This window comes from Rhinatrema bivittatum, chromosome 17 (assembly GCF_901001135.1).
Source record: "Rhinatrema bivittatum chromosome 17, aRhiBiv1.1, whole genome shotgun sequence".
In the NCBI taxonomy this organism is placed as follows: Eukaryota; Metazoa; Chordata; class Amphibia; order Gymnophiona; family Rhinatrematidae; genus Rhinatrema; species Rhinatrema bivittatum.
The window spans coordinates 16094636-16121322 of record NC_042631.1 but is presented as its reverse complement, the minus strand read 5'-3'; the positions used below and the strand labels follow the sequence as shown (position 1 = coordinate 16121322).

Below are 26687 nucleotides of genomic sequence, written 5' to 3'. Positions count from 1 at the left end.
TTGCCAGAGAATGTGGTTAGTGCAGTTAGTATAGCTGTGTTTAAAAAAGGATTGGATAAGTTCTTGGAGGAGAAGTCCATTACCTGCTATTAAGTTCACTTAGAGAATAGCCACTGCCATTAGCAATGGTTACATGGAATAGACTTAGTTTTTGGGTACTTGCCAGGTTCTTATGGCCTGGATTGGCCACTGTTGGAAACAGGATGCTGGGCTTGATGGACCCTTGGTCTGACCCAGTATGGCATTTTCTTATGTTCTTATCTTAGGAATTCTCAACTGGGGGAGGGACCACTTGGTATCACCACAGGAGAACGTGGCTTTCTTTTATTCAATTTAAAATTCTCCTTCCAAAATCTGAAGCAGTCCCCCTAGGGAGATGCACATCCACCATCTGCTGGAGACAGAGAGAACTGGCAGGTTGTGGTCACTGCAAGAGTATATATACTGTGATGTTAGCTTGCTCCGTCTCCATCTGCTGGCAGGGCAGCATAACCCATTGGTCCTGAGTCCATCTGTCTACATGCTAGGAAATAACTTTTTTAAAGGGATGTATGGTGGTGAGCTAGAGCATCTTAATCCATCTTGTAAAAATACATTGTTTTAATATTTCAATACATGATCAGCTTTCCTACTGCTGATGGAACCAGCTTACCTTAGGACTTCATGTATCTATGTTTTAGTGCACTGACATTTTGCTGAGGCTAGTAGAGCAGACCTCACCCAATCACAACAGCAAGCATAGTGATAAAATCTTGCAAATTTCAGAAAACAGCTGTTCCAAAGGAAATTAGCCCTCTTTCAAAAACTGCTGTTGAGTGGATTTTAGTGATAAACCTCAATAGCTTAATTGTAGAAGCCTGCCATATAAAGAGCATCACTGGCTTACATGCCAGAGACTATAACCAGAGTGGATGTCTTAAAATTATATGATTACTCATTTGTGGTTTTATTGAAAGTATAATCTTTACTATAAAAGAGCCATGGGATCTAGAAGTGACTCCGACTCAGCAAGGTAGGCCATTGATTTAGAGTGAAAAGTGAGGTTCTAAGCCATGTTCTCATTTTATAATCTCTTTCTGTGGGGGTGGTATTTGTCTTTTTAATAAACAGTGGATGAAGCTGTGAGACTAATTACTGGAGGCCAGCCTGAACTAGCAGTGGAAGGTAATGGACCTATGGAAAATAATGCCATAAATAAAGCTATCAAAAGGCCAAATGAAGATTCAGATGAGGATGAAGAAAAAGGATCTGTGATTCCTCCTATTCATGACATCTACAGAGCAAGGCAGCAAAAGAGAATCCGGTGAAGTGAGTCTAAATCAGTTCTATTCAAGACAAAGACTTGTATTAAAAGGACATTTTCTTTTTTGCCACTAAGTCACCTGAAGGACAACAGCTTGTTACGACCATCTTAGAAACAAGACTGTGTTTTATTGTGGTGCCTCTTTCTAACATATGGTTCTGTATTAAAACAAAAAAGAATGGCTGAGTTGTAGAACTTTGAAAAAATTTGTGCTCTGAGCAAAATTAGGTTTTCAAATGTATGAAAATAGTTCAAAATGCATAAATAGCATTTTGTTCTTCAAGCAAGGATTACAAACTACTCAAAGTGTTGCAGGTTCTCAACAGTTTTATTTTAAAAACTGGATGGCTTATAATTGTGAAGCATTTTTAATTCACGTTTTCTGGAAAATTCTTGTTCTCCGTTTGCTCATGTAGAGTCCTGCCTTATTGTTTTCTTCTATTTATGGCAGAATGTATGAGATCGGTTTTTGTAGTTTAAAATGGGAAACATTCCTGAAAATAAAAAGGATATCAATAATGCCATGACTCATTTTTTATTTATTATTTTTTATTGGTAAATGATTGGGAGAAGGGGATGAAATAACTGAGGAGTGAAGATAAAATCTGTGGCAACTGAGTCAAAGACAAAGGTTTTTTGAAAAACAGTAGAGCAAGCATCAGTCAGCTATGGACTTTACATTATCATATAGAAACCAAACGGCTTGATCCTTAGCGTGTTGAAATGGATGTTCTGATCATTTAAAGAATCAGGAAAAACTCTCAAAGAAATTTGAAGGAGTGGTAACAGCCAAACAACTGAATCACAACAAATACTGTTTAACCACATAACATATAAGATAGTTCTCAACACCTACAGTGAGAAAAGAATTTGTCTCATTTATCAGACCTCATAAGTAGGCATGTATTATAATGCTAAATAGCATGTGAATTAATATGCCAAATAGTATAATCATAGGTCTTAGATGAGTATATTTTAACTTTGCTTACTGAATCCAATACACCGAAGTATGATCAAGAATATTTACAAGATGGGTTTCTCTCCATCTTAGCCTCACACAAAGAACACGGCGTTTCTTCGTGCTGCAAAAAGCTAAGTTCAAATAATTGAAATTTTGGATTACCTGGAACTTGGACATTTGCCTGTACTAATACCATGAGAGATTTGAAAAACATTCTTGTAAATATTCTTGATCATACTTCGGTGTATTGGATTCAGTAAGCAAAGTTAAAATATACTCATCTAAGACCTATGATTATACTATTTGGCATATTAATTCACATGCTATTTAGCATTATAATACATGCCTACGTATGAGGTCTGATAAATGAGAGACAAAAATTCTTCTCTCACTGTAGGTGTTGAGAACTATCTTATATGTTAATGTGGTTAAACAGTATTTATTGTTCTGATCATTTGCCATACTGTACAATTATTTAGTATCACAAAGGGAAAGGTGGACCGAAGTGCAGGAAACACACCAGTAAAAATAGCAAAAAGACAATTATGTGCTGCGATAACACTTATAGTGGATTATTTTTTTCTTTTGCTGCTTATGCCTTTCCCTTGGCATCCCAGCATTCTCGTGGCTTCAGCTACTGCTCTGTCGCAGTGTTTTTGCTACCTTACCATCAGACACTACCATCCCCTGGTTTCTTTTGGATGATGCACATCAGCTTTTTAGCCATCATCTCATACAGCTCCCTTCAGATTTCTGCACACCAACTGCATGACTTTGCCCTTTTTTGTACTAAATCTTAACTGTCAAGCATGGGGCCATTGTTTAACCCCAATTCAATTGCATTAAGAGTATACTGAATATTTTCTACTTTTGAAAGAATAAGTAATATATATATCATATCTTTTTCTCGAGTCCAAGTGAGAAACATAACCAAACCTCAACACTACCACTCATGGGCCTGCACAGTGCCAGTGTCATGTGCTGCCCTATAGAAAACCAACACAGAATTGAGTCTCAGAGGTGGCTGGCATTGATGCTGCAATGGAAGGCATCTTATCTATTCCCTGTCTGGCCCAAAAGTGTCACTGTTGAGTGAGAGCTATGTCAGGTACTGCCCTGGCTTGACAAGTGTGGCAGAGGTATAAAATAAGAGAAAAAAACATGGCAAGCTGCGACTGAAGGCTGCTGGTGCCATGCCTAATAAAAGGCCAGAAGCACAAAAAAGCAAACTGCTTGAGGTGGTTCAAAAAGAAAAAAAAGTCACTCACAAATTGTAAATGCCATTCTTTAGACGGGGAGGTCTTCTGGGTGCTGCAGAGATTATTATAGTCATAGGCCCTGTGGCAGCCCTGCCCTCAACAGCGGAAACACACAGGAGGAGAGAAACAGAGCTGCCGCAGGGACTGCCAGTACACAGAGCACAGCGTTCATCCTGGCTCTCCTCAGCAGCACCATACACCCCGGTGAGTGGGGGTGCACAGTGGGGCAGGAGTAGAAGTGCAGGATTACAAGTGAGGGTTGAGAGCTGAAAGTAACAATGATTAAAGACAACCTGATAACTTCCAGAACAAAAAGTAAATACCTGTCTCAAAAACACAAAGACTAAATAGGATGCAAATTAGAATGTCTTTCCCACAAGTGCTGTAGTGAAAATCTACTTCCAGCACATCGCATGCTATTTTGTATTTACCTGCTATTTCCAAAACAGATGCAACGAGAAAGATAGCAGTAATGCTGGTGCTTGGTGCTAATATGCCACCTTTTATCGCTAAACTTTAACAGAAATTTAGTGAAACTTCACTACTGTCCTTCCATATACTGCAGAACTAGACAACAAAGTTATTTAACAAGTTACAGGATGGCACTGGCACAATATATACAATAACTCACAACAGTCTAAGGGGCCAATGTAATAAGGTGCGCTGAAGCTGCCACGGGTTTGTGCGCGCCTATAGGTGCGTTTTCCCACGCAAAGCCCTATACAGGTATGTAATGGTTTAGTGCGTGGGAAAAAAAGCACATACAAGCGTGCTTACAGACCCAGTTTTTCTGCGCAAGTGCATGCTAATGGCATGCAAAGGAGATGATTATTTACCGGCAATGCAGGGAGCTGCGCTAGCAGCGGGATTGGGTTAGTGCAGGTTTTTTAATGCGGGTTTTTAGCTCCTGGATCAGGGCAGAAGGGAAGTGAAAGCACCAGCGTGGAGACCGGTTTTTGATGCTTTTGCGGATCAGCCAAGCGATGGACAGAACGGTTAGAGAAGGCAGCATCGCAGATCTGCATTTCACACTCTCGCCGGCGGTCAGAGTCCAATCATGAAGGGGTTAGTTATTGCTCTACCCACCTTCATATCAACTTCTGGACCACTAATTTATTCATTTTTTTGAAAAAGAAAGGCTTTTGCCCTGAGAATCAATTGCCGGGGGTTCACATGCCGATGGGCGTCTGCGCGTTTTACTACTTAAGGCCATTAGCACGTTACTACATGCATTATGACGCGTATGTTTGGTGTGCGCAGATTTTGTGCACATATCTAATTAGTATACACGACAGTTATTATATCCAGCGCTTCTGCTGGTTTTGCCCCGCGCTCTCAAAAAATTTGCTCAGAAACATCAGCATGGATTTCAGCACAGGTCTTAATACATCGGCCCCCAAGTGATTATCTTAAATGTAATTTCCAGCACGAAGCTGAACTATGAATATGAAATTTTGGTGCATTTGAATGCAGGTGATTATCAGCTTGGAGTAAAATTGGATTCGTTACCCTTTCCACTCAAGATTGTCTAGATGAATAGCTTCTTTTTTTTTTTAATAATAGAAAATATCACTCCAACATTAAAAAAAAAATGAAGCCATCAAAAAAGGTTTAATTGAATAGCAATACCGTGAACTAATCAATACAATACTAGTAGCGACAAGAAGAATTATTATTAAAGGCAAAAGCCAGCATTTATAGATTATACACCGCTGACTTCTATAATCAGCAGCCAAAAGACAAATATTCTCACCTTATCAGGAAAAGAAGTTACTGTCCAACTTTTCTTTAAGCACTATATAAAAGTTACTTATTGTAAAGCTCAGTGCAATTATATGAACATATAATATGGCATCTATCTGTGCAGCAATCTTCTTTAATAAGAATTTGTCATGCCAGTACTATTATATTGTATTGATGATGACTAGTCCAACAAAAAAAATCTACAAGTGGCAATTCATTTTACATGTGTTGTTTTCTATTTCATGTTCATTATCAAAAAAGGAGTCCAACTATGTGGCTTTGCATTTCATTGGCCATTCATAATTGAAGCACTGACTTGCTTCCTGTGAATCCTTGAAGTGATAGGTTCCCAAGCTATAAAAACTGTATGTAAATAGCCCTTCTGTGTAGCTTGACTACATATGTCTCAAAATTGCCAGCATGTGCATCCATATTTAACCCTTTTGCTAGTATTTTATAACAACTGTGGATAAGAGAATGAAAGTATTCAAAAAGCTTCACATTCGCTGATTCCAGAAGGGTTAGCTTGACATTTATTTCTATGTAGTTTCATATACATGAGCACACAAATCTCATTACCAAGTAAACTGAAGTGTTTGAGAAACCAATAAAATTCCTATAGTAAAATTTAACAAATGTGGAAAAAACACATTCATGAATTGCTTAAGACATTGCTAAAAAGCTACAGACAGAACAAGCCTTTGGTCTCTGCATATACATAGTTTAAATTATTGAAATGTTTTTATATTATCTCTGAGAAGGTAGAAATGTATCAAAATTGGAGACTGCAGTAAAGGAACAACCTAGCTGCATGCACGCTCTTAGTAATCATTAAAACCAGCTGCTATAAACGCATCTTTAGATGTAACAGGAGAAGAATTGTACTTGTCTTTTTTGTATTGAACATCTGTTGGATTTGGCCTTTTAACACTGACCACTTTCAGCCTGAGTCGTCTTCTTTATGTGACCATTAACTGAGAAGCAAAAAGATTCACTGTAAAAATGTAACTTTACAATATTTTGGGTTGTAAAGTTCTAGAAAAAAAATCTGAGTAGCAATTACACTAAAAATTAGGAAACAGTCTCTTAATAAAGTGATATTTTCTAAATTTAGTTTCATGACTTTATATCAAAATACTAACGCTTTCTTCAGCTGTCTCGCTACCTTGCCAGGACCTTAGGGGATAGTACCTATACCGCTTTATCTTCTGGTTCTAAATTTTACAAATCTGTGTAAAAGACTAAGGTGAAGAGAAACCAGTCGGTGCCCTAGGCCTGTACTTGCATGTATAGGACCTTTAGAATAACTGTCCTGTCTGGCATTCCACCACCCCAAATTTTTTAAATGAATAGTTGCTTTTAAAAAACACAATTTAATTGGCCTGAATCTACAACAGCCCAGTGCCACTGTGTACCTTCTACTGATATTAAAGATGAAGGGTTCATTTATAAATGCTTAGCTCTGGTGCTATATTATATACAGGACTCCATTTACAACCTGGATTAACCCTGTTAGTCCTGAGAATAAAGAGGTCACAATTCAGAAGCCAATTGCCCATCATACTGGCACACTTTGATTTTTACCATAAAAACTAAAGTGCATCCAGTAAGCACGTTGCCTAATCACATTTCCAAAATGTGAATATATTTCTAGCCACCTTTGTGATCCAAATTTATGGCTGCTGAAAAACAAGGCAAATTTGACTACAAAGATCTAAACATATTCCTCTGCTTTGAAAAAGATAGAAAACCTAAAAACCTATCTGTTTAGAAACTGGCAGAAAAAGATCCCCTATTTTCCCCACCGAGGGCAATGCCAGAAACAGTGCTAGATCCACCTCCTTGTAACTAGTGCCTCAATAAAAGTAGGGTGTTGCTGCATTGGTGCACATGAGTACACATACATAAAAAGTTAAATAATATAGAAGTCCAATATTCAAAAACACTCCAAGTGGATAAGCTCTTGCTAACTTTAGGACAGACTTCTCTGCACAAAGGTAGCCAGATAACTCTCAATATAGCACGGTCCAGTTTAATAGTTTACCTGCCCTTGCCACAGCTCTAGTCCTACCCCCTTTTTGGCCGGGTAACTGACAAACTTCCCTGGATATAAGGGGGGTATGTTTAAAGGGCCAGCTTGATGCAGATAAATCTTTTGCATGTGGACCTCTTTACATGTTGTGTTTAACCTTTACTTCCATGCACTGCTGCCTTAAAATTGGACGGGTGCTAAAGAGCGCCTTCTTATTTGGGTTCATAAGTGGGCCTTGGAGATACCACCACCTGCATGCTGACTAGAGAGTGAGATAGAAAAAGGTGAGATCGTTTGCTTATCTATGTTGCAATGATATGGCAAAACCTTCTTGAAAAAAAAGTACCAGTTTGCTCAAAGCTATTTTTATATTTGCTATGTTTGGTTTCTTTCATTCCTTAATATTATTTTAAAACTTCAAATCAGAAAGGCAATAAAAGCCCTTTCAAATACTTGTATAGTACTAAAAAATACAAAACTAAACGAGCAGGTCCCCATTCCATAACTGTACACTTATTTTTTCACTTCATAATCAAGTTACATTCCACTGATAGAAATGTACATTTCTGTACAGACTTGTTTTTTTAGAGCAAAATGAAGTAACAGCTTTTTGCAACAGGTAACTAAATATTACCTAAGTAGTAAATAAACTGCCATTATTATACTTTATCTGACTTAACTGCTATGTGAGATTCTTCCTTGCTCAGTATAGTTCCAAGGATGGCATCATAGTATGGATTAAAGACCATCTTGTTATAGTTGACAAATCGGACATACTTGACAGCGATCTCCTCCAGTTCTTTCTGAATAGGGCCTAATCCTCCAGGAAGGGTGGGAAGTAGTTTTTGATTGCTTGAAGCAAGATAACTCTTTAGAAAGATATGGATTCGTGAATCTGAAAAATAAAGGGTGAAAGTAAACAGACTCCATCTCACGGGTAGGTTCCATCAGTTGACAAAACCAAGAACAAAATGTTTACTAGCTAAAGGTAGAAAAAGTTACATAACTTCTACTCATGTGCAACCAAGTACACTGCAACCACAAGGCCTCCTCAATCATATCAGAACTAACAAAAAAACCCATTTCTGAACTCCAAGTATCAAGTGAAGGAAGAGAGGAAACACCACTTGTCTGGGCTGAAAAGGAGCTATGAGTATCATAGTTCCATTTACTAGGGTCTTGGCTATAAGTGGACAGAAGTATCTCCACAGTGGCTCATTAGACGATTAGCAGGTAGATCAAAAGTGGCTTCAGAGAGGTTCTAAAGTGTACGACAGTGGCTTTTTATTAGTTCTTCTGCCTCCTTGACCTCATCTCCAAAGATATATTCTCTCTTGCAGAGCACATCACTCCCTAGGTCTGAAGCATGCAGCCAAAAGAATCTGCGAGCACCAATACCCACAGTAGAGGCTCTCAATGTCATCGTGAAAGCTTTATAGATTGACCTAACCAAATGTTTCCCACATTCCTTTCTTGTGTCCAATAGTTGAACAAAATTATTAAGCTTCTCCAGAGGGAGAAACTATAATAAATCTCTTGCCCTTTCCAGTATGAAGCTATGCAGAGTCTAAGAAACTTTCCCTGGGGCACTGAAAAATGATTCTTGGATCTTTGCCTTCTTGACAGTGGATTCGACCATGATCAGTGGGTGTGGAAGCTGCAACTTATTAAACCTAGAAACCTTCTGGACACAAATTTCAAATCCACCTTATTTAGTGTAAGTACAGAGGGAGGGGTTTTCCACATTCTCATCTAAATCTGAAGGCAGATTTAGATGAAAACCAGACTTGTCTGTGGCACTCCAGGACCAGAGCTGCCTATCCCTGTTTTAGACACTCTCTGCAGCCACTGAACCTCCATATCCACCAGGACAAGCTTCTATCCTTCTAAGAGGTGCAATCTTCCACCCCTTCATTTCCAATAATAAGGGCCTCACTCTTGTTCAAGATGGCAAAGGACTCTTAAGTCAGTTTGTTACTGTATCAAAACCAGGGATGGAGTTAAACTGAATCCAGGAAAAAAAAATAGCGAGTGTTCCAGTGTTATTTCTGGAAGGGGGGACGACTGAGTTTTACATTAACCATTGGCCAGGGGGAGAATGTACATTGAGAGTGGTGGATCAGCAGAATAGAAATTGTGGAAATAAACAAAAGAGATGTGGAAAGAGAATGCACATTGAAGACACATGAGGGATATGAGTCTTCTGGAGGTACTTGAACTATATTTGTGGTTGTAGTCCAGCATGAGTTTCAGTGGTAGATTTTCATTACAAAAAACTGTATCAGCAAAGTAAGCATCAACAAATGTATTTGTTTTCCTCCACTAGAAGGAGATGGCTCATTTGGGGAGATGTGACTATGAACCTTATAAAACATTTATCGATTAGGTTATGTTGGGTGTGTAGAATTTTCTTTTGGGGCATATGGTTTTTTTTTGTATATTGTAGTAGTGTTGATATAAAAAATATTTTCAAGATAAATATATATTGTTTAAAATGTAAATTTTGTACTGGACATTTATGATTGAATTTAAATATTTTTGCTTTGGATGTATATTGTATGCAGTTTCAGTTAAAGAAATTTGTTTTACACTTTCCCTTTTTATAATAATTGTGTGAAGAGATAAGTTGAGGAATCCAAATGGCCACATGCTAACGGGAGCTGCTCCAGGGTTCCCCCTCTTACCTCCTTGAACATTTTGGCTTATACTGACTTTTCTTCCTCTGGTTATGGGCAAGAGGAAGAGCAAGGCAAGAGTATACTCGTAGGCTTTTGAATCATCTACTCCAACTGGGCCAATGGTCAAGTACATCTCCCGGGGCTCGGATCTTCTCTCTTCTTCTGTTGAGGCGTCTGTGGACTCCTTGCCAAGCAGTGATCTGCTGATGACTGTCCCAGCCCTGGAGTCATCTTTAACCCCAGAGGTGCACCGCGCTCCTCCGCTACCCAGGCCACCCGTTGCCGCCGCTGATGGTAGCGTTTCTCTCCCGTCGCGCTCAGATGACATCAGAGTGACTATTCTAGTGGTGTCAGGAGGGCCCGAATACTGGAGTCGAACCATGCTTCATCTGACTGGCGTGCACAGGGAGCTGAATCTTTACCTGCTTCGATTTCTATGGAAGGGATCGCTTCTAAAGAGGTACTGTTTGCTCCTTTGATTAAGCCTACAAATATTACATTGGATATTATCTGGGAAGTTATTGCAAATCTCTCTACTCACGTTGCACACAGTTTGTTTCACAGCAACAAGACCTTTCCAACTCTGTTCAAACTTCACACTCTCAGTTACTTGATATTTCATCAAGAGTTGACTCTTGGGAAGTTAAGGAGAAAGCTTTGCAGAAAACTGGTGGTGTGGTCTCTTCTGGCCATCGATATTTGCAAAATAAGATGGAAAATAAGATGTATTCTCCATGTTCATTAACTGTATTCTCCCTGTTCATTATAATTCTTTATCCAAGTTGCATTCACCCTGTTCTATGTAAGACATTATAAATTATTCTTTTTTATATTGTCATTGTAATTGTTGAAATGTGAACCGAAATGATTAGTAACACTGTTACCTGAACTGCGGTATATAAAACAGTTAAATAAATAAATAAATAAATAAATAAAATCTTGAGAATGTGGTTTGCCGCAGAACTATTAGGATTATTAACTTTCCTAAGAAGAAGATATCGTCACCTTAGAGCTATTATGTAAACATTTTATGGAAATTCTATTGCTGAACGTTTTCTACTTCCTATATCGAAAGCTTATTATGCTCCAGTGAGTCAGAAATGTAATCAAGTAAATGAAGTTCCCACTGCTGCTGATCTAGTAGAACCTTCACACCTTTCTTCTTTTCTCAAAACATCAGATGAAGATATTCAACCTTCAACTTTGTTAGTCACTTTTGCATTAGACTCTGATCTTGTCTTTATTCTGAAGTTGTTTTTTTGAAAGATGTTCCCTTTTTAGGGTTTAAAATCTGTATGCTCCCAGTTGCTAAGGTTACCCAAGCCAAAAGGAAACATTTTCAGTTAATACCCCCTATTTTGAATTTGGGGGCATTGTTTTGATTATTTTTTCCTTGTGTGTTAAATATCAAGGAATTAAATGTCTTCTTTGATCCCTCCCAATGGAATATTTTCCTCAATGATAGACATAGACAAGATATCACTCCTCAATTGTCATGGCTTTGGGCATGCAAATAATTTGAAGATTCTCCTTTAGCATTTGTCTAATTTCTTTGTATTTTATTTCTTCTTTATTTTATATTGGATTCCCCATTTCTGTCGTCTGATAAAGAACTTGAGATCTATTATTTCTTCTAATACTTTGTTTCTTTTTATTGTATTTTGATCTCTATGTGCTATTTCCAATCAAGTTTGATTGACTTGTTATATTTTGAAAATGCATAAAGAGTTAAAAATAAAAACAAAATAATTGTGTTTTGGTGGGTTGGTGTGGGATTAGCCAATCTAATTATTTCCTAATTGTTGTTGCCAACAAAAACATTTTTGCCGATGGCACAATTATTGTTTTTCTTTTTGTTCAGGTCATCTTCTAGGCAGGGATTGTAAGGACAAAATATTCTGCTTGTCCTCTGAGAAAGCAAAAAGTTGCTAACCTTTAACAGGTGCTTTCTGAGGACAGCAGGATAGCAAACCTGACAGAAGCTACCCACCTCCCGAAGGAGTTGGTTCTACTTATGCAGGTAAATACTGAACTGACTGGTTCCTGCGCAACAGCCGTGAGGTGGGACAGTCTGCACATGCTCAGTAGAGCATGATGAACGCTTAGAAGTTATACACTTATCGCACTGACCTACGCTCCTTTGGATGATATCTCCCATCTATAAGGCCTGCTACTCTCCTGTCCTCAGAGAATACCTGAAACCAATTTTTGCTGTAACCACCTTCTTGTGGCTCCATGAATTCACTACCTGAACAATAAGGTATCGATGTACTACTCATTTACTTAAATTACATATTTATCTCATGAAGTTTTCTGAATCAGAATCCCACTTGACCTAGAAGTTCAATACCAATCCTTTAGTACAAGAGGATTGTGGGTACTGTCAAGAAAAAAAATGGTCATCCATTCCTAAGAGCCTCTGTCTGTCTACTTTTGGGAAACATAACAAATGGTTTAATACATTATTGTTCAAACACTGTTTTTACAGTGAAAAAAAAAAAAAGATGAGCGTTCCCCTTAGACTGGCAGAGGGCCCTTCCAGGAGCAAGGTATGCCCTGACTTGTAAAGCCAAATGCATTACTTATCTTAAGCTGTATTCAACCCAAGCACACTGGACTGGTATAGCAGAAAAGCAAGGAATTTAATGATAATGCATAAATAGTAAATCATTACCAATTAACTTGTGAATGTGGTTGTCCATGTTTGCTGCTGCCTGGATCTGTCCTTTAAGAGCTGTTGCTTTTTCGGTTGTGAAAGGTGTGAAGCCATGTTCAGAAAGGCAGCCATTAATCTCAGCACAGATCTTCTCAGCGATAGTAGCCAAAGCTTCCTTCAAACTAAAGGAACTACACATTAAAAAAGCAAAAATATCTGTGAGCTATCTTTCTGTATGCAAACAATAAGCAGTCATCAATTGAGATGAAGGTCTTAAACCAAATTCTACTGGAGATTTTTTTTTTTAGAGAGAGAATTTAACTTCCAGCTCAAACACCAATGAAAAGTTAGTGAATTGTCAAAAAATTAAACAGATCTTGATCATTTGATTCAATGATTTTAAATAATGCACATACATCTACTTTGATGTTACTATATATGCAGGGCTGCCATTTTGTCAGCTAATACTCAGTATGGTAACTGTAAAATACTGGTCCACTTATGACTTTTTATAATTTTTCTTTAAGTGAAATGAATGTAAAATAAACTTTAAGTTGAAGAATCTCCCTTGAAAAGACCACTATCCACAAAGTCCAAAAGACTGAAAAGTAAGCACCTGCAGTGCTATATGCAAACTCTCAGGAAAACCCCCAGTATTATACAACATACCATACTGAGTATTCGTGGACAAAATGGCGGTCCTATATATACACATTAACATCAAAGTAGATGTATATGCATTATTTAAACCAGTTCAATCAAATGACCAAGATCTGTTTACATTTTTTGACATCTTGAGAGATTAGATCTTGGAATACTTGTAGTATCGGGGCTCTTTCTGAAGTTAGTTAACTGTGCCATATTTTATGTGATGACAACAAATGTCCATCAGGAAATAAACTGAAACCAATAAGTTCCCTTCACTTAGAAATGAGAAATAGTATATTAAAGTCCGTCTAGAGCATTAATGCAATCTGGGACACATCTCCCCCAGACACAAAATGAGAGAAAATATTTTTTCTTTAGTTTCTCTAAAAATTAAAGCGGTTGGATGGGGCTAAGGTAATAACGTAGTAAAATGTAGTTTACCTTTCTGTCACTGAAGACTTGAGGGAAAATTAAAAACTACACAAGGTGACAAAGGATATAAAATGTTAACTGAAATCACTTTGAGCAAACTACTCACGGAAGGTGCATTCCTGTTAATAAGACTTTGATTATTGTTTTCAGCTTGTCCATAAACCCCGACAGACTGGAAACTGCTGCACTGGCTGAATTACATGTAATCAAAAGAACTGTGCCTATGATCGTGAGCTGAGCCAGCTCTTGCTGCATTTCTTGGAAACGGATTTGGTCCATTATCACAGTCTAGTTAAAAGAAAACAAAACAAATACAAGAGATGACCAGGCCAAGCGCCCAATGAAAAATGTCAGAAATTAACCCAAGCAAGAGTAAAATACCATTTCCCCTTCGTCGCTCCTCTTAGACTGCAGCAAGCTCATCTCTGGTGGATTCCTTACCAGGGGCAGCATCCCTCCCCGTATATAACCCAAAGCTAGCCGCTAATACTTGCTGTACACCAATGCTGCAAGACCCTGTAGAAAACTGTTAGGAAGGAATGGTTTTCTAGGGGGATGAAGTAAGATTTGCGACAGAGAAAGAAAAACCAATTCACTTTCTGGAGGGCCAAAATAATTGGTTCAATTAAAAGAACAGTTGACAACTCTGCTTCTTCCATAAACAGGGAAATAAAAGCATCAAGGCCAATAATCAATAGGGTTTGGTCAGCCAGGTAGGCAGGCAAATCCTGAGATTTGAATTTCCCATCGCTCTCATTGGTGAAATATTAAAATGAACCTAGATATGAAGTAGCAGGGCAGAGTGCATTCTGGGCACATGGACAAAAAATGTATCCCACTTCTGTTTATATTCAGCACTAAGCAGATACACTTTGTCAGGTAAGGCTGCTTGGAAAAACAATGTGTCAAAGTTAGCCAGGTAATTTTAGGAAGGTATATTCAGTGGAACATGTGCTCAGCTCAGCTGCCCACTGAATGTGGACCTCACTATGTCTGATTATGTACAATTTAGCATTAGACAGTTTAGAAGAAACAAAGTTTCTCTCTCATCAGATTTCATCTTTAAACTACTTCCATCTTAATATTTGGTTTTAAGTTTGCGAACACTGAGAAAAAGGCAGAAACCCTTGCATAACTTCAGTCGACATTAACCCTTTTGTAAAAAAGATGGTGCTTGGAGAAAATTCTTGATCAGTATCTGCTGGAATCTACCACAGGCCTCTAAAACTCGCCCAACTTAATTTTGCAAAACTATACGACAAGGAGAAAGTGTTTTGGAAAGGGTTTTTTTTCAGCTCCTGCATCAAAGTAAGAGAATTTAATGTTAGTAATATAATGCTAATATTTCAATGATCTATTTTAGTTCAAACTTCCTATTTCATTTTTTAATTACAATAGTAAAATACAAAATGGAAGCCAGATGATGTCATGTCTCCACCAGACTGTATCACATAGTTTGACAGACCAATGCCTCCTTCTTCCATCAGTCTAAGTAGCAGTCGAAATTGTTTATTGTCTGTCTGCATTTGATGGAACAGCTGCCCATGGTGTGGCAGCCACTATCAGAGGTCTGACGACAGACTTGTGATCAGACCAGAATTGTCAAGATCAAAGGGGCCAAGGAACTGTAGTTTTGGGCCCTAACCAGATTGCTGCCAACTAGTTCCTAGGGAGCTCTGCAATCCTAGGACTAGGAGAAAAAGATAAAGGCCTATGGGCTGAGGCTCTGTGCTCAGACCAGGAAAACGAAGCAGGCAGCATAGATCCTGGGTTACTCATGTAAGGGATCGGACTTACTGAGTTTACTGCAGCAGGTGGGATTCCTCAATAGAAAGTCTGTCTGAGCAGTGGTGGAACATGTACAGAAATGTTTTGTACCCCTTAAAGTCAAGGGTGACTAAGCAAATTGAAATCTCTTGGGCTCTCCTCATGTGGACCGACTTGGTAACTTAAAAGATAACATCTTGGGGGAAAAAAAAACAACTCCTCCATTACTAACGCCAGAAACTTCAGTTTGAATTTTGGCCACCTAGATTTAGGTACATTTTCAGTCAAGTCTAGGTACCTAGGTTTTTTACTGAACATTCTCCTAAATGAAGATTGCACTTTGGCTGCCAAGTTTTAGGCCACTTTGCCTTGGCTGAAAATGGGAATTAAGGTTAAACAAACAAACAAAAAAAAGCAAATATTTTTATTGGCTTGATTTAATACATTTCTTGCCTGGCTTTCAGGCACAAATACTCTGCTCCTCAAGTCAGAACAGAAGACGCAAATGATGGCGGCATGATTCACTTCTATTTTCTGATAAGGTCGTCTTTTGCGCCTTCTATTCTGACCTGGATATGCTCCTTAAATACTCTAGTTGTGCCCTAAGAAACTGTGTGTCAATATCCCTGTTGGTCAATTTCTATGTCACTGTGTTCAAATCCTCAAGAATTCAAGGATCACTCAGCCAATATGCATCATTGTTTTCATGTTCAAGTTTACCCAAGAACTGTCATTTAACAAGCTTAACACAAGTCCATTGGGCTACCTGCGATATAATGCTTGGATTAAATAAAAATCCAAAGGATTCTTGCATTGTATGCACCCTCCCTATCTCACCCCAGATGCATCTGCTTCAATGTAGCATTTGTCAACACTGGCACGCATTATAACTTCATCATGCATTTCCAGTTACCTGTTTTTTTGCACAAAAGAAAGGCCGCAACATTAAAGATTATGTGATTTGTTCATGCTATCAGTCAAATTTTGGAGCCAACTACCTCTCAGACATTATGTGGAAATAGTAGAGTATGTTCACAATCGTTTAGTGAGAACACTTTGTTTACCCCACTATAGAGTTATATAAATTGAAACCTTTGACTTCATATACTAACAAACATAGAAACAGGCATGAAGGCAGACAAGGACCTAATGGCCCAGCAAGCTCCCATATTTATCAATTTCGCATACTTATCAGTTACTCAGACCACCAAGTCAGGGCTCTTGTTGTTACTGTTTTGAGTCCAGTTTCCTTTCAGCCCCTGCCAATGAAGCAGAGAGCAATGTTGGAATTACATCAGAAGTGTAGTATCAGATTTTTTGGTTAAGAGTAGTTACCCCCATGCTTACTGTACAGTTCAATGTCCTTGTTGGTTGTTGTCTGAATCTCTTTTCCCCCTGCCATTGAAGCAGCGAGCAATGATGGAGTTGCATCAATAGTATGAAGGCTTATTGATTAAGGGTAGTAACTGCCACACCAGCAAGCTACCCCTATGCCTTTTATGTCATACACCTCCCCTTGCCTTCAGGGATCCACAGTGTTTATCCCATGCCCTTTTGAAATCTCTCACAGTTTTGTCTTCACCACCTCCTCCGGAAGGGTATTCCAGGCATCCACCACCCTCTCCGTGAAGAAATATTTCCTGACATTGATTCTGAGTCGTCCTCCCCAGAGTTTAATTTCTTAACCCCTAGTTATACTGGTTTCTTTCCAATAGAAAAGGTTTGTTGTTGATCCTGCATCATTAAACCCTTTCAAGTATCTCCTCTGCTCCTCTCTCCTTCAGGATATACATATTTAGGTCTTTCAACCTCTCCTCATAAGTCATTTGATGGAGACCTCCCATCATTTTGGTCACCCTTCTCTGGTCCACCTCCATCCTGTCTCTGTTCCTTTTGAGATACGGGCCACTGGAACTGAACACAATACTCCAGGTGAAGCCTCACCAAGGACTTGCACAAGGGGATCACCACCTTTTTCTTACTAGATATTCCTCTCTCTATGCAGCCCAGCATTCTTCTAGCTTTAACTATTGCCTTGTCACATTGCTTTGCCATCTTTAGATCGCTAGACCCTCTCTCCTGCTCTGTGCACAGCAGCCCTTCACCCCCCATTGCATACAGTTCTTTCAGATGACCGCATCCCAGATGCATGACTCTACTTCTTGGCATTAAAACTCAGTTGCCAAATCTTCAACCACTCTTCAAGCTTCCTTCCTTCCAGTGTGTCCACTCTGTTGTAGATCTTAGCATCATCCGCAAATAGACAAACTTTACCTTCTATCCCTTCTGTAATGTCACTCAAAGACATTGAACAGAACCGGTCCCAACACCGATCCCTACAGTCTTCCACTTAACAGTTTTTCTCTTCAGAGTAGGTTCCAGTTACCATCATGCGCTGTCTTCTATCCGGCAAACAATTTGTAATCCACGCCACCACCTTGGCGCTCACTCCCAAGCTTCTCATTTTGTTCACAAGTCTTCGATGTGGGACCATATCAAAGGCTTTACTTAAATCTAAGTAAATCACAATGAGCGCTCTTCCCTGATCCAATTCTCTAGTCACCCAATCAAAGAAATCAGATTCATCTGACAGGATCTTCCCCTGGTGAATCCATGCTGTCTCGTATCAAGCAACCCACCAGATTGTAGATAGTTCACTAACCTTTCTTTCAGCAGTCTCCATTAATTTTTCCTCCACCGAGGTGAGGCTAACCAGTCTTTAAATTTCCAACCTCCTCTCTGCTCCCACTCTTATGAAGTGGGACCACCACTGCTCTTCTCCAGTCACATGGTACCACTCCTGTTTCCAGGGATCTACTGAACAGTTCACTCAGTGGACCCATCAGCACATCTCTGAGCTCTCTCAGTATCCTAGGATGAATATCATCAGGTCCCATGGCTTTGTCCACTTTGTTTTCCTAGCTCTTCCTATACATGCTCTTCCGTAAATGGGGTTTCAACTCCACCCCCATCCACAGCCTTGTTAACCAGCAACAGTCCTTCTCCAGGGTCTTCCTTAGTGAACACCGAAGTGAAATATTTGTTTGTTTAATATTTCTGCCTTTTCTTAGTCTGTTTCCACACATTGATCCTTTTTACCTTTCAGTTTCACTATACCACTTTGGACCTTCCTCCTTTCTCTGATATATCTGAAAAAGTTTTGTCACCTCTTTACTTCCTTGGCAATCCTTTCTTCCGCTTAACTTTTTGCTTTTCTGATTACTTTCTTTGTCTCTCTGTTTAACCAGATATTCTTCCTTGTGGTCCTCTTTTTGGGATCCTTTATATTTCTTGAACACTGTTCTTTTTATTTTTTTTATCAGCCACCTCCTTTGAGAACCAGATAGGTTTCATATTTCTCTTGCTTTTGTTTATTTTTCTAACGTAAAGATTAGTTGCTTTTGTAACTGATCTTTTTAGTTTGGGCCACAGTTGTTCCACCTTTCCCATTTTCTCCCAGTCTTCAAGTTCCATCTCCAGGAATTTTTCCATTTCAGCAAAGTCTGTATTTTTTAAGTTCAAAACTCGGGTCTTCATTTTGAACTACCATGGGAGTTGTGTACAAAATATGATGACCGTGTCAATTGTTTTAAATTGGGAACCCAAAAAAAGACCTCTTTGTAATAAGATCACCAAATATCACAGCTGCACTGAACAAAAAACAAAGCCCCCTTAGTCAAATATTGGCTTACTGCTCGACAATTTTGAGAATCTTACATTTTCAGTTTTATATACAGTAAACTCCCCCCCCCCCCCCCCAACCAGTGAAAAGACTGCAAAAGTGGAGTAAATACAGGATTGGAACTTTCAGCAAAATCAATATTTTTGTCACGACTCCTACAGGTCTCTGGTTGCTGTGACATTCATCTTAGCCCCTGAGAATGTTCTAAACTTAGATTATATGTTTCATAAATATATGCTCCTATAGTTGCCAGCTTATGTAATATGATATCACAATTTGCAGAAGTATATTTGTACTTAAGCTGGGATCTTTTTTACTTTTACTACTTTATGAAACCAGTCTATCTAGGAACTGTGTTTATAACCATTGTTTCTTATCCCTTATCACCAACAGCACTAGAGTTTGGCCAGCTATTGCACTGGTAACAAAGTTCATATAACTTATTAAGGAAGAGAATCCAGAATTTGCTGAGGGATTTGGGAGAAATCTAACAGGGAACAGAGTTTGGTAAACTATAATGCAGAGGTCCAGGGTTGGCCAGTGATCAAATAAGTATCCATCATCACCCAGGGAAAAAGAATTCACGTGTGCCTACAATTTGGTTTTCTTTACAAGGCATTATTTTATCGGCACTAACTCCATTGTGCCGCACATTTCTACAATTTCTCTTCCAAAGAAAAAAAAAAGTGTGAGATATTTGCATACCTCTTAGATGTTTGTCCAGCAAGAACAAACAGATTGCTGCTTGGGTGTAAATTTACTGTTTCAGCTTATCTTCAAGATAGGGATAGTTAGACTCCATTCCTCTTCAAAGACCACACAGCAACAGACTATCTAATGAAGAATTCCTGATACCTTCAAGGGATTTGCTCTCTGAATCAGAGGAGGAAGAGGAGTCTGAGAGGCCTGGATTATTTTCTGAGAAGGACGTAAGATTTTAGTGCTTTTCAACGCTAAGCTATAAAGTGCTAATGCTGTGTTTAAATCCAACTATAGAGAGGTATGAAAACTTGCCTGCCAGTGGACAGAATGGGATAAAATATATGGAAAAGACTGACCCTAGGCATGACAACAATCCTACTGAAAATAGTCTCATCCAGATAAGGGTGAGCGGATATTTTCATTAAGGCAAAAACAGAAAATGCTCCATATCCAGGCATATGAATGGTTTGCTCTCCTGTGTTTCCTTTGACCACACAAGTGGCATTGGTCATGAATCTGGAAGGCAAATGAGCCCAAATGAAATAAAGCAGAAGACGCCATTTGGGAAGCCCTTCTCAGTTCAAACATATTTCCCTATTTACCCCATAATGGAAGAAATAATAGCAAAGAAATGGGCTTGCCCCAACTGAAAAGGAACCATTCCAAGATGTCAGTTTAAGTTGATTAAATTCCTTAAGGTAAAAGTAAAGCTGTGGGGCATTAGGCCCAGGTAGATAGTGCAATGTCAAAACACACTGAAATCCCTAGAGACACTAAACAGCCAAACCCAAGGAATTTTTCTGAACTTAGAGATTTATTGTATGTCACATTCTCCTCTGCATATATTTCTAGAGCTCTCATGAAAGGCTAAGCCTGGCTCCAAGTCTTAGCCAGAATTAATTTTACTAGTGACCAGGTTTCTGTCAGACATGGCTTAAGACTCCATACTATGGGGAGTCTCAGACTGGAGGAATCTATGGCTGAAGCAGCAGTTGACTGAATTTTTCTATAAAGCACATTTTCTGGGATTACCTTCCAAAACGTACCATGTGTTTGGTTCGCATTTGGGTAAGATGGTGAAGGATCCGGCAGAAAGTAAATATGTCCTTTCACACTGACCTTTTCAGAGGTATTACAGAAAAGGTTTAACATCAAGCCTTACAGGAACTTCCCCATCCTTTCAGACAAGGGGAAGCAAATCAAGGCCCCCATCAAACAAAGACCCCCTAAGTTCCAGCTCGGAGTCCGGATCAGGAACAGTGGGGGGATGAGACGACAGTGATATTAGATAATCTGGAAGATTTAATAAAAGAACAAGAGGATGTTAAGTAATATCAATAAAGGTTAAAGAGCAAAGTGTTGTACCCACCAATCTGAAGGTTCTTTTGCTCCAGAGTTCCAAGAAAAGATTAAGAGGCATTCAAGTTGACAGTAACATCTTGGGAAAATAGGAGCAATGATTTCAGTCCCTCTAGCAGAGAGAGGTACTTCAAAGCATTCTCCAACTATTTCATAGTGCTGAAGAAGTTTGGAAGATTTCAAACTGAGAATGAACAATTTCTAAAGGGAATCCCTGATGGCTATAAGTTCAGGTGATCAGACCCATTTCTTTTTTGCACTCTCTAGATCTGTAAGACCAGGATCTACACTTTTCCATAACAGTGTCATCAGAATCACCTTTATTTTGGGGTAGTCAAGGTTGTAAAAGCTCTACAGATCATGTTTTGATCAAGAGCTAGGTCCTGTCAGTCTCATGCCACCTCAGGGCAAGCAAGGTTTGTTGCTCGTGCAGGTGTGGTGAAATTATCAGAAGACAAGAGAGTTCACCTGCTGGAAAGGTTGAGCAGATGAGCACACAGGAATTGGTGACAATAAAAGTATTTACATCAGGTTTGGTCAGTGGCAGTAGCAATAGGGGTCATAGGCCAGGCTACAGGAGTGTGTTGTAAAATCTTTTACTGAAGCAATGGAAGCTTCCAGGAGCAGACTCTGCACAGAGAGTGTTCAGCCATTGGTAAATATTTATTCAATCTCTAACTTGGGATTCCAAGTGTCAGTTAGGGTCAATAAAAAGAGGTCTTGCCAAAAAAAAAAAATAGATCTTGGTCTTTACAAATGCAATCCTCCTCAGATGGAGACCCACATTTTTGGGGCACTCGGCTCTGAAAGTTTAGCCTCAGGAAAAAGAGAAGTTGGACATGTAAGTTTTACAAATAACCACTGGATAGATAGAGGGAGATCTGTATGAAACTGGACTGTTAGTAACAGTAATTACTTGAACAAATAAGGAGGGACAAAGTGTCCCAGTGTGATGGCAAAGACCTTGCAGGTTCTTTTGTAGGCAAAAGAGAATCTCTACAAGTTGCCAATAATCCATGTAGCAGGAAAAGTGAATTTCCAGGCACTCCACCCAAAAAGATAATGTCTTCAATCAGGGGAATGGAGCCTTAAGACAGAAGTAAGAGAGAGGACATGCCAGTACAGGATGTCCTCACACTTAAGTCACAACTGGTTCCTGAAAACAGTATCTTAAGTGGAAACAGGATTCCCCATAGGAATCAATATTATGCATAAAGCAGTGTTTTACGGCGCCAACACAAGGCTGTGATCCTACTGTTTAATCATGAGCATAGAATTTAGTAGTCACACCTTTACTTGTCTTTTGTTTTCCAACAGAAAACACTGCTCAGGGCAGAGTTTGGGTATTTACTTTCTGAGAGTTCTTCTAGCCCTCAGCAGACATATTAGGGAGGCCATGGGGGAAAAGCCAGGGCTGCCTCAGACCTTCCTGAAAAATGAATCTGGTGAGTAACCATTACTTGGCAAGAATGCCACCATATGACGACGATGTTGCTGTAAAATTCATACAGGTTTGCAGGTGCTTTTGGAGGAGATGAACAATGTTCCTGGACACCTTGTAGAACGAATGGCTGTGGACTCGGCCTTTATGACGCTGCCACCTCCTACTGATGTCGTCTCAGACTACTGATAAATTGCAGCCTGACGCAGGTGGCAAGTCTACACAGAAGCAGCAAGCCACAGAGGGAAGGGGGGTCATCATCCTTTCAGGAGCTCCAAGGAGATGATGTACATTGACTGCAGTAGAATAATATTTTTTTCAGTCAGTCTTTGAATGTTTCTTTTGTCATGGAATTAAACTATGCATGCTTTTATTTCTTTAATCTGCTTCAAGCAATCGCTGTATGAGTGCGGAATACAAATCTTTTAAAATAAATATATTTTTTGGATTAGTCAGATTCTCTTGTATTTTTGATTAATTCATCTCCAGGGTTGGTGGTGGTTTATTATTTTTATTGTATATAGTTAATTATATTTCTGGATTTGTATGCTTAAACTCTTATGTAATTTTGTTCTGCCCCTAGTGACAGCCAGGGCTGGGAATGGGGATTTTCTCATAGTTTGCTATACTGATATTTATTGTAGTTTTAGTATGGAGGTGTAAACCGCATGGTTTTTTTTTTAAACAGAAAAATGGTCTTGGATGCATGGTACAAGCTCTTTCCCTGTGATAGGTCTGTGACACCATCAGGTGCTATGCCTCCAAGGACCACAAGGGTCCTTGGAGGCATGAGGAATAAATTGTGAGAAGAAAGCAAGATAATTTCAATACTAAGAATAATGAAAGCTCTTTGGATTGGAAGCAAGTAGGACAGATGCAATGAAACCTGATTGTAATGAAACATGCAATGTACTGGTTGCCAAGATGTTTTATATGTTAAGAATAACTTGTATTGTAGTATTTCACTCTGTGTGTGTTAATTCTGTTCTAAAATTATGAATATTTTGTAAACCAGTGTGATCTTGATATAGGACGAGTGTATATAAAATGTCTAAATAAACAAAAACAATACACATGCTCCAAACCGATTGGAAACTAACAAAAAAGGAATTAGCAAATATTACAACTTTTGGGTTAAATATTAGTACGATGAAATAAACAGAACACTAAAGCAAACATTCAACTGAAGCCTTCTTTTTCGTATGCTTCAACCACTGATTACTACCCCTTATTTATTTAAAAATGCTTATTGACAGCCTTCCAGGCCCCTAAGGGTTGTACAAAGTAAAACAAATAAAATACAAATACAATTCATAAATCAATAACTCAAACAAAAACATAAAAATACAATATAAAATACCAGCTTAAATCAATAACATCAGCACAGTTGACCACATCCTATCCATTACATTTATTTCATGATACCACTGTTTCCTCCATCCCTCATCTCCACCAAATTGCATAACATCCCACAGAATAATCAGACAATAGTTGGTCTATTAAAACAGAATCAGAATCCTCAATACGGACATAACCATTTTCACTTTTTTCCCAAAAAGTGGAATAATTCTGCTCTATTCTAATGTCCAGGGATAATCTGTTCCATAATAAAGGGCCAACTGCTGAAAAAGCCCTTGCCCTCAAAGGAGTGTATCCAATCTCTTTAAAGGAAGGGGCAGAGAGAAGTGCGCCCTGACAAGACCTTAACTGTGATGGGCAATACCACATTTGTTTATTTTTAAAATAATCTATATCATTACCTCTTAAGTCTTAAACAAAACAAATATCTTTAAATGATGCCAAACCTTCACTGGAAGCCAAAGGAGCATAAAACAGATTAAACAGAGACCCATCTTGCACAGCCTGACATTAATCACGAACCCGCATTCTGGACTATTTGCAGTCTATGTACGAGTCCCTCAGAGAGAGAGAGAGAGTTGCATTACAATAGTTCAGATGTAATGTAACCAAGGCATAATCAATCTTAATATATTTTAAGTGTAAAAACAGACAACTGCCTGACCAAATCTCAGCTTCTATATAGTTATAGGGACTACAAAACACAAGAATGCATCTTTACTGGAATAGACAAAATCCCTAAAATTCATGTCAGTAGTATCACTGATGGTAAAAATTCATCTAGATAATCCACATTTCAAAACATGACAATCAGAAGAACACACAAGTTAGGCTTTATTGAAAAATAATACATACTTCAGGGAAAGGTCTGTGGCTATGATCCCATTTCAGCAGTTTAAGGTAAGCATGATTTTGTACATCAAGAGGACACAAAGCAGGAGCTACACCAGGAGAGGAGGCATCTTTACAGCTCAATTGGCCAAGATCTTCCATAGCTTCCTGTAGCCATTCAGTGACAAAGTCAAGGGAATCTATACAAAAATAATATTTTTGTAAGCACATACTTTCCTTTTAGGAATATAAACAATTTTGAGCATTATTTCACTGTAGGTGTTAAGAGGCTATTTAGTCTTACAAGAAAGTATAATTTGTTACTATCCATGGGAAATTAATTCATGAAAATGTACGGCCTTTTATCTAAAAATGAATTATCCAGAAACTCCCATTACCTGAAAAAAATCATGGTCCCTGGGCTTCTTTAAAAAAAATAAATAAAAAATCATCTAGAATTTGGCACTCAACTTTGCCTCTCACCTCTAACCTCTCCAGAATGTCCCAACTGGAGCTGCCTTTATCTTTCTATTTCTGCGGCCTGACCTGACACCTCCCACCCTGCCATTTCTTAAACCCACTCCTTCAGTACCTCTCCCTCCTGCATGGTTCACAGTCTTAACTCCACTGTTTGAACTGTGTGGCAGTCAGGTCAGGCCAAGCCGTACCATGGAAGGAAAATTGATTACTTGTAACAAAGGATCGCCATGGACAGCAGGATAAATCAGACACACAAATGGGTGACATCATGCACAGCTACTGCCTTAAGTCCAGTCAGTCTATTGCAGAGCTTAGAAGTCAACTTCCCAGGGGGTTGAGTAGGTGTGTGATTTATCCTGCTGACTGCAGAGATCCCCTGTTATAGCAAGTAAATCTGCTTTCTCAGTCAACAAGCAGGATGAATTAGCCACACAAGTGGGGAATCCTATAGCAGAAGGTTATTTTTTTTCTTATCTTTAGCTTCTTGATTCCTAGGTCAATATATACTCGCATGGCAGGAGTTGACTATTAACTAAAAAGCCCTTGCAGTTTTGTCCAATTGAGACATATCGTCTAGACAGTAGTGTGAAGTAAATGTGTAGAAGGATGACCATGTGCAGCTCTACATATTTCCTTGATGGAAAGTGAGCTGTAAACTGTTGTTGCCTTGGCTCTGAATTGATGAGCTTTCATTGCATCTGTTAGTTGTGATCCTGCCAGGTTGTAGTAGTGGGATATGCAGTCTGCTATCTAGTTTTAACTAAAGCAGGTGAAATACTCCTGGGCAACCGAGGAAAAAGGTCTGAAGTGTAGAGAAGGGTGACCAAAATAAGGGGCATAGAATGGCTCCTATATAAAGAAAGGCTAAAGAGGTTAGGACTGTTCAGCTTGGAGAAGAGATAGCTGAGGGGGGATACGACAGCAGTCTACAAAATCATGAAAAGACCTGAATGGGTAAATTTACCCTCTCATACAATAAAAGAACTAGGGGGGGCACTCCATGAAGTTAGCAAGTAGCACACTTAAAACAAATCAGAGAAAATTATTTTTCACTCAATGCACAATTAAGCTCTGGCATTCATTGCCAGAGGATATGGTTACAGCAGTTAGTGTAAGTTGGTTTAAAAATAGTTTTGAACAAGTTCCTGGAGAAGTACATAAACTGCTTTTAATCAATAAGGAATAATAGCTTGGGATCTATTTAATGTTTGGAGACTTGGAATGGCCATTGTTGGACACAGGATGCTGGGCTTGATGGACCCTTGGTAGCATTGCAGCAAGTTTAGAACCAGGAGAATCTGCCTGCGGAGCAGTGCCAGGGCGGGCGACCTCCTGGGCTGCTGGGATCGATAAG

At 39.0% G+C, this 26687-nt stretch overlaps 2 protein-coding genes across 8 annotated transcripts in view; one reads left to right on the top strand and one right to left on the bottom strand.

Annotated features, from left to right (window-relative positions):
• Nucleotides 1-1822, top strand: part of CSTF3 (cleavage stimulation factor subunit 3) — a 128130-nt gene extending 126308 nt beyond the window's left edge. The window contains exon 21 of the mRNA XM_029582046.1: nt 1111-1822. Coding sequence (XP_029437906.1) covers nt 1111-1307 — 197 coding nt within the window. The 3' untranslated portion in view covers nt 1308-1822. The remainder of the gene's footprint in view (nt 1-1110) is intronic.
• A 3950-nt stretch (nt 1823-5772) lies between these two features.
• Nucleotides 5773-26687, bottom strand: part of TCP11L1 (t-complex 11 like 1) — a 38320-nt gene continuing 17405 nt past the window's right edge. For 4 of the 7 annotated variants that reach the window (XM_029582471.1, XM_029582466.1, XM_029582470.1 and 1 more), the window contains 4 exons: nt 24878-25053; nt 13819-14000; nt 12651-12823; nt 5773-8193 (listed from right to left, as the gene is read on the bottom strand). In XM_029582471.1, the coding sequence (XP_029438331.1) occupies nt 7958-8193; nt 12651-12823; nt 13819-14000; nt 24878-25053 (767 nt within the window). In that variant the 3' untranslated portion in view covers nt 5773-7957. Of the gene's footprint in view, nt 8194-10523; nt 10662-12650; nt 12824-13818; nt 14001-24877; nt 25054-26687 lie in introns of those variants that run through there. The other 3 variants (XM_029582468.1, XM_029582472.1, XM_029582473.1) reach the window with 3 other exon arrangements.